Source organism: Mus caroli, chromosome 5 (genome assembly GCF_900094665.2).
Source record: "Mus caroli chromosome 5, CAROLI_EIJ_v1.1, whole genome shotgun sequence".
In the NCBI taxonomy this organism is placed as follows: domain Eukaryota; kingdom Metazoa; phylum Chordata; class Mammalia; order Rodentia; family Muridae; genus Mus; species Mus caroli.
The window spans coordinates 58,445,588-58,453,924 of record NC_034574.1 but is presented as its reverse complement, the minus strand read 5'-3'; the positions used below and the strand labels follow the sequence as shown (position 1 = coordinate 58,453,924).

At 43.9% G+C, this 8,337-nt stretch overlaps 1 protein-coding gene across 2 annotated transcripts in view; it reads right to left on the bottom strand.

Annotated features, from left to right (window-relative positions):
- Positions 1-186: 186 nt before the first annotated feature.
- Positions 187-8,337, bottom strand: part of Klhl5 (kelch like family member 5) — a 59,903-nt gene continuing 51,752 nt past the window's right edge. For both annotated transcript variants that reach the window (XM_021163073.2, XM_021163071.1), the window contains exons 8-11: positions 7,095-7,257; positions 5,312-5,524; positions 3,670-3,841; positions 187-1,378 (exon numbers count right to left, since the gene is read on the bottom strand). In XM_021163073.2, coding sequence (XP_021018732.1) covers positions 1,322-1,378; positions 3,670-3,841; positions 5,312-5,524; positions 7,095-7,257 — 605 coding nt within the window. In that variant the 3' untranslated portion in view covers positions 187-1,321. The remainder of the gene's footprint in view (positions 1,379-3,669; positions 3,842-5,311; positions 5,525-7,094; positions 7,258-8,337) is intronic.

The window sequence follows — 8,337 nt, the reverse complement described above, 5'->3', positions numbered from 1 at the left end:
AAAAAAAAAAAAAAAAAAAAAAAAAAAAAAAAAGAGGTAATCTGGTCCATTTAGTGAGTTCTAGGCAAGTCAGGGCTACACAGTGAGACCCTGTCTCAAAGAGCAAAACCCAAACCAAAAAAATGTCAGTTCAATAAAGAGAGACTGTTACACTCTTTAAAGAAAGCAGCTAAAATAAAGGCTATCTTAATATAAAATAAGAATATATTAACCAGAACATTGTAGTTTGAAGGATGGGACTTTAGTTTGTATCCATTTTTATATTAAGGTAATGATTTTGCTTTTAAAGGGAATTTCATACAATATTGCTGCCCAGGGCATTTTACAAACAATAAACAATTCAGACACTATTAACATTCACATATGTAATTAGAGTTTACAAATGTACAAAATTTTGAGTAACAAATGCTTTAAACTTATTTTTCAAATATTTAGCTAACATGTCCCCCCACCCCCCAGTTTCTTGATTACAAAGAAGCACAATGGGTTCCTAATTGTGTCCACAGGTGTGGAACAAGGCAGCAGAGAGAACACAGGAACAGCCAAACAATTGTGTCAGTATCAAAAGGACAAAGTCAAATAAACCTTTGTAATATAAAAGAAAATAAATCCACATAATTAAATACTAGTTAGGTGGGAGAACATTAGAGGGCATATAGCATTTATTTTCTCTACACAAACTTGCATATCTTAATGTAAGCATCCAGCTTTAATCTCAGTGACATCCTATCACAGTCGATGGATCTAGATGTAATGGAATGGCTATTTAAGTCGGACCCAGAGATCCAATCAAGTTTTTATTTGGTCAGTCTTATTTTTAATGTCTTACGTGGTTTTCTTTATTCTTGGGTTAAACCAATTTTAGTAATAAAATTCACAACTATAGCATACATAATGTCATTGTACCTGAAAAAGCTAGCTAGTATAGTCTTTAGTATGTCAGTAAAATAGCGGTTTGATTAAACGATAAAAAGTATGGAAGCTCATGTATGACAAACTTATAAAATAACAGTTTGGAAGCTTGGATGCTTGTATTGGAATAAGTCTGGACAATGTGAATCCAGTTAGTGCGGAGCACTTGTCTTCATATTGTATACAAGAGGGCGTGGTCCCAGCGCTCCGGCCTTGGCTTGAATGCACTGAGAAAGAAGCATCCATCCTGGCGCATCCGCTCCTCCATCGCTTCCACATCTTCACTGTGGAATGAGGCACTTTGTGCCTAGGAATGTGGCACCACATGCTCACTAAGAATGAATCTGTGGGAGGACTGTCCGTGTTGGAGAGGGAGAGAGCACCTCTCTCTAGAGGACAAAGAATGATGTCATATCTTCACAGTCACAACACAGGCCCCAGCTCTTCCTAGGCACAGCGGAGCAACCTGAAAATGGACAAGAGACATAGGTGTTGGATGTGAGGAAGACGCACTGAGGTGTACTGTGAGAGCAGGTGAGTGACAGGACAGCCAGCCAGACAGTTTAGCTTAGACAGCTTAGCAAATGCAATGCAACTCCTTCCTGCTCTGGGACAGTGCTGGCAGCGGGGCAGCAGTGGCTCCAGCCCTTACAATCTCACATCAGCCCCTCTATAAATGTCTGCTTATCCATTTACTAACGTAGTATAATGAAGCAGTTATTGTTTAGGTACTACAAGTGGAAGCTCACATTTGTGGTCCTTAAAACAGCAACAGATATAGTAGCAGCATCTAAAAAGATAGCTGCGTGATTACAGATTACTGACTTACAGTAAAGACAAGCTAGGTTCGTTCCTGTTTATGATTTAATCTCTGCCTATGTTCTGCTTCCATAACTCTGCCTACTTGCCTGCCAGACCCATTTGGAAACCCCTAGTCCTGAACTATAACTCCCTCATCTTCCCCATGTCCAAGGCTGATCTCTAACCCTGCAATAGGGAGAGACAACCCATGTGTTTTACACAAATAAAAAAGCTTGCTTTTGGGCTGGACCTATGTATGTAGCAGATGTGTGCCTTGGTCTTCATGCGGCTCCCCCAACAACTGGAGAGGGGGCTGTCCCTGACTCTGTTCCTGCCTGTGGATCCCATTCCCCTAACTGTGCTGCCTTGTCTGGCCTCAGTGGGAGAGAATGCACCTAGTCCTGCAGTAACTTGATGTGCAGGGTGGAGTGATACCTATGGGGGGGGGCTCCCCCTTGTTAGAGGAGAAGGCGATGGGCATGGAGGGAGGAGCTGTGGGGCGGGGGACTGGGAGGAGATCGGAGGCTGATATTGGGATGTAAAGTGAATAAATAAATTAATGGAAAAAGAGCTTGCTTTAATTTGCGTGGCCATGATTTGGATCAGTGATCATTCTCTGAGCATCTGTGGGATGCCCTTCCACCTTCCGCTGAGTCATCTCATCCACTGAAGAAATAAGACTGGGGCCACATGACTGAAATCCTTTTAGACTAGGCTCTCTTTTATACTCTTTTATACTTTTATACTCTTACTGTCGTCCTTTCCCCAGGCTGCTTTGTAGTTAATCTTCATCTTTGTTTTTACTGGATTTTACAGTCAAGTAGGAAATACCTCTGCCTGTGTCTGTGAGGGCATTTCCTGAGACCCACCCTAAATGTGGGCAGGCTCAGTCCTTAGGTTTGGGTCCTGGACTGAAGTAAAAAGGGAGAGGGAGTGGGGCGCTGTGGTGTTTGCATAGCAATGGTCCCCACAGGCTCGGATGTTTTCATGCTTGGTCCCAAATTGAAAAGCTTTTTAGAAGAATTAGGAGACGTGGTCTTGCTGGAGGAAATGTGTCACTAGGAGTTGGGCTTTGAGGACTCAGTGTCTCTGTCTGTCTATGACAGGCACCAATCTTTATTGCTTTGTACTTCCTAACCTCAGACTCAGTGTGACCAGCTGCCTGATGCTTCTGCTACCATTGCTCTTCCCAAAAGATGGCCCTTTCCAGAAAGAGACATGCTTAGCTAGAAGCTAATAAGCTTGCTGCACTGAGTTCTTACTTATTAATGTAATTAGGTTTGTCATGTTTATTAAATAATAACCAGAAATTTAATATCTTCCCAAATGCTGAGTATTTAAAAATGATTACTCTTATATGGGTGAACTGTTCAGGTCTTTCTGATGACTATCCTTGCTTATTTTTTATAACACCCCTCCCCTTGGTACAGCCCTCTGTCGTCCGTCCTGTCAGCTCTACATTTGTACATCTTGTACACTGACTGCCAAAACAGCCTCTCACCAAACTAATGGTGGTTCATGATTTCTCTGCATATTTTAATTTTAATTTATACTTCAAAGGAATTTGGATTTTTGTATAAAATCAGACACTGCATCTTGGTTTCTAATATTTAGTCAAGAGGCAACTTTATCTCATTAAAAAGACTAGTTTGTTTTTATTTTATGTGTGTGAATGTTTGCCTGCATGTATGTACATGCATGTGTGTGCAGTGTCTCTAGAGTCCAGAAGAGGGCATCGGGTCCCCTGGACTTAGAGGATGTTGTGAGCCTCCATTCAAGTGCTGAAAACCATACGTGGGTCCTCTGCAAGAGCAGCAAGTGCTCTCTCTTAACAGCTGAGTCTCTTGGCCTCCACATTTGTGTGATGCCCATCAGTGTTGGGTAAAGTTGAGAGCGTCTATAGAAAGACGTCTTCAGGATAAGAGAGAGGTGAGACAGGAGAAAGGGAACGGCTACCTGGGTCCATTCGTTGGTCTGGGGGTCGTAAGCCTCCACTATGTTCAGGTAAGTCTGTCCGTCATAACCCCCGACAGCATACAGCTTGTCACCAAGTAGACACACGCCCACCGCGTCTCTGCTAACGCTCATGGATGCCACTGCTGTCCACATGTCTGTTTTGGGGTCATATCTGAAAGAAAAGTTTACAACTTGAGCTGACATTGCTCTTGAAATGTTTTGTGTGCAAACATTTGTCCTGCAAGTCTAGCCTCTGTCTCATCTCTGATATAAAGATGCTGAACACATTTTAGAGAAAAAGATCAGTATTTTCCTAAAAAACCACCTAGCTTATGGTGTTATAGCTTCATTTAGTAGATATAGCACACTAAAGAACTCAACATCTATAAACTGTCAAGGCTTCAGTGTCCCCACTGAAAATGTGGGCAAAGCTCTGTACAAGGTGACTTAAACTCTCAAATATGGTAGCTATCTACCTTTTCTTCCTCTTTTAAAACTAGAACTGCTCAATGGTGTTGTTTGAAGGGTAGACAGTTCATGCTAACATGCTATGTTGCTTTTGATGTTGTGTGTGTGTGTGTGTGTGTGTGTGTGTGTGTGTGTAAACACCTGTCTTTTCTTGGTGTAATTAATCACACTAAAGACTCCTGGATTTCCTTCCTGGATCCTAACCAGAGCAGAGCTGTAATTACCTTCTCCCCACTAAGATGAGATGCAGCTGTAGCTTAGCCGCCTTCTGCAGCAGCACCATGTCTGCCTGTTCTTAGAGACGGCTGAGCGTCATCAGAGCCTGGGTTGTAAGTTCTTGTCTCTTAGTTCTCTAAGTGAAGCACTCCATCTTTAAACAGTTAGATCCATTCTCCCTCTCTGGGACTCACTGATTTCATATTCCTCTTTCAGATCTAAAACCCTCGCCACTGCCCCACCATTCTGTGCGACCTCCTCCCCCACACCCACCGGCTCCTCTCCAGAGCTCGCCCTGTCACGCTTGGTTCTCTGGCCACACAGTTGCCCTGTATGTCCCATGTGAACCATATATTTTTTTTTCTGTTTTGGAGTGTTCACACATGATTATAGTGATGCTTCCTGTAAAATGCATTACATCCTCTCTTGTCCTTAAACTAAATTAAAAAAAAAGTGAAGACTTGACCTGCCAGCACAATCCTTACTGCTGTTAGGTCCTCTACTAGGCCTAAAAGCTGCATTTCTTACGACCAGTAAGTATAACTTGGTTAAGCCTTTAAGTCATTTTTCTTTATCATTTTCTATTATTTCATTGTATATCAAAATGGGGCCAGCCATGGCCCTGTCTTTTGCTTCCAGCCCCAATGCTTCTTTTTGAGATTCACCAAGCTCCTTTACATTTCCAGGAAGGCAGAATCCAGTACTAAACAGCTGAACAATAAATACTTGTCCAGTGCATGCATTACAGCCTCCATCCCGAGGGAATATGTGAGGATCCAGGAATCTGAGTGCACGGCTGGCAGTCAGGTAGAGAGCCAGCCAGAGAAGACAACCGAGTGTTGGCGGGACTGTGTGGAGACCACACTGATGGAGAGTCACTAGTCTTATGACTTTGTCTGGAAGGGTGGGAAACTATTTTGTTTTGGTTTGCTCTTCGCTTTCCTCCACAGGAAATTACCTCTCCACACAGTCCGAGAGCCTGGAAGTCAAATTGGATGTGGGAGCGTCGTGTCCCCCAATGGCATACAGCAGCCCGTTCCAGGTTGTGACTCCTACCCCACCTCTCCGTTTTGACATCTGGGCACACAGTGTCCATTTATTGGTATGAGGGTCAAAGCATTCTACTGACTTGAGGCAGGAGCTCCCATCTCGACCACCAACTGCATAGAGTCTGGAAAAAGGAACAAAACAGGTGGCAAAGAAGGCACAGTGCTGGGGTCAACAGGCTATTGCTGTGACAGTTCGCTGACTTTAAATGCCATTGGTGATGTAGCATGCTGACGGCACTAGGATAGAAGATGGAAGGATACCTGCTATAGCTATCTAAAACGATTTCCACGTCTGTGCCCATCAGGCCTTTACAACAAACACTAACACAAAGGACTTAGCACATGGGCCTGAGGAAATAAGAGCTTAGGCAGAAATTATTTTCTATTTTTCTTTTGTTTTGTTTTTCTGAGCCAGGGTCTCACTATGTAGCCCCTGAGAGAGTCTTAGAAGCCATTATATAGACCAGCCTTGCTCCAAACTCGAGTTCTGCCTCCGCCTCTGGAATTAAGAATCCATGGCCACTCTACCCACCATCATTTCCCTTATATCACAATTCAACCTCCCCTCCTCCCTCTATCTGTAAGTGATAACATGAACACCATGAAACAAAGAAATTAATTAGAGCCACCAAGGGTTGGACAGAAAGGTGAAACGGTTTGTATTTTGTCCTCATCCAACTGAGAACTGTGAGTGAGGACTCTATACAAATCCGTGCATTGACAGCAGACAAAGGGTAAGTAAACAGGTTTTCTTAAAGCCATGCTGCGGCCACCAGTCACCAAGATAAGAAAGAAGAGACACAAAAGTAAAGGTGACTCCGTGAAAATGATGGAGAGGATCTTTAGGGAGGCACTGAGAGATCACAGCACTGAGAGACCATAGCACGCACACATACACACACACACACACACACACACACACACACACACAGAGAGAGAGAGAGAGAGAGAGAGAGAGAGAGAGAGAGAGAGAGAGAGAGTCATAGTACTGAGAGATCACAGCACTGAGAGAGAGAGGTGGGGGGGGGAAGAGATATCACAGCACTGAGAGACTACAATATTTTAATTTTTAAATGTATGTATCAATGTTTTCCTTTTTCATATATGTGCATATACATACTTTGCATGTGTGTGGGCACATGGGTTTGTGGGTATGAATACATGTGTACACACGCACATGTGGAGCCTGGGCTGCTGCCACATATCATCCTCCATTGCCTCTACCTTATCCGGCACAGCAGGCGTCTCAATCAAACCCTGAGCTCCTGGATAAGGCTGGCTTTGCTAGGCGGCTTGCTCTGGGGATGCCCTGACTCTGTCTTTCCAGGCTGGAATGACAGGTGGGCTGCCATACCCATTAAATATTTGCATGGGTTTTCCAGACCTAACTGTGGTCCTCAGGTTTATTCAGCAAACGCTTTAACTGCAAACATCTTCCTGCCCACTGTAGTACTTTCAAAAGAGCATATAACTTGGAAGGTATTTAAACCACTGTTGCTGTTCAATTAATATTGGGTATTTATATTGGGTATACACTCCAGAGTAGCATGTGTGGTTCCTTAGCTGCGAGCAGTGAGGGCTGTTATGGACAGAGGTTAAAGGAAAGGCTTTGTTAACTCACGCAAAGAACTCCTCTAGCAATAATAAATCTGGTTTATCGTGACTGAAATAGAACTTCAAATATCTTCTTACTTTCCACTTAGTACCGCCACACCTACTGTGCTCCTGGGGGTGGACATAGTGGCAACAAAATTCCACTGGCGGGCCTGAGGGTCCCATCGCTCCACAGTATTCAGGTAGCTCCAGCCGTCGTGCCCTCCAACTGCATACATGGGGCCTTCTAGTACAGCCACGCCTAAAGTGGACCAGCGAGAGGGAGGGACTAGTCAGAATGGGAGTCCAGTAAGTCTGAAACACGCAATCATAACCAATCAACAATGTAGGCGACGGCCACTGCGCTCCCTCAGGGCTCTTCTGAGGTAGATGGGGCCGAACCAGCACTGTGATTCTTTTCCTGAACGTTGGAGACAGTATTCTGAAGCACACAGTATTTTGAGGTACACACGTTTGTACATGCCACCATTTCAAAGACCTTCAATCCCCAGGCTTCCATTCTTTTCCCTGTAGGACTCTGGAATCCTGGGTTTTACTGCAGCTAAGTTCGGTACCACAGCCTTGTATTTATGGGTATCATCATCAAGGAATAGAGTCAGCAAACATCTTAGTTAACGCTAAGATTCTACTTAGTAGGCACTCCATAGAACATCAGGTAAGGGCCACGCTCGTGTGGATCAATACTGTTTTACAGGACATCAGGTGTGTGCCAGCTTAAACAATAGAGCAATGGATGCAAGGGCAGAGAGAGCCAGGGACCTGAATGACACGTCAGTAGAAGCATGAGTGCCATTAGAGACCATGCACAGAGGAAGAGGAGGCACAACAACAGCCTGCTGGGGAACCCACGTTGTCTATGTGGCTGAGCAGGTAACTGACAGGGAGGGGCCGGAAGACAAGGGAGTTAGAAATAACATTCTCTCACCGTATCCCTCATCAGGACTTTAGATTTTATTCTGAGTGGGATGGAGTCAGTCAAGGATTTCTTGGGGGTTTTGTTTGTTTGTTTTGAGACAGGTTCTCCCTATGTAAACTAGGCTGCTCTCAGCCTCACAATCCTCCTTCCTCTGCTTCCAAGTGCTGGAACTACAGCTGTGTGTCACCACATCTGGTTAAGTAGAAGACTTTTTTTTTTAAAAAAAAGATTTATTTATTTCAGACACACCAGAAGAAGGCATCAGATTCTATTACAGATGGATGTGAGCCACCATGTGGTTGCTAGGAGTTGAACTCAGGACCTCTGGAAGAGCAGTCATCGTTCTTAACCTCTGAACCATCTCTCCAGTACCCCAAGCAGAGGATCTTTTTTTTTTTTTTTTTT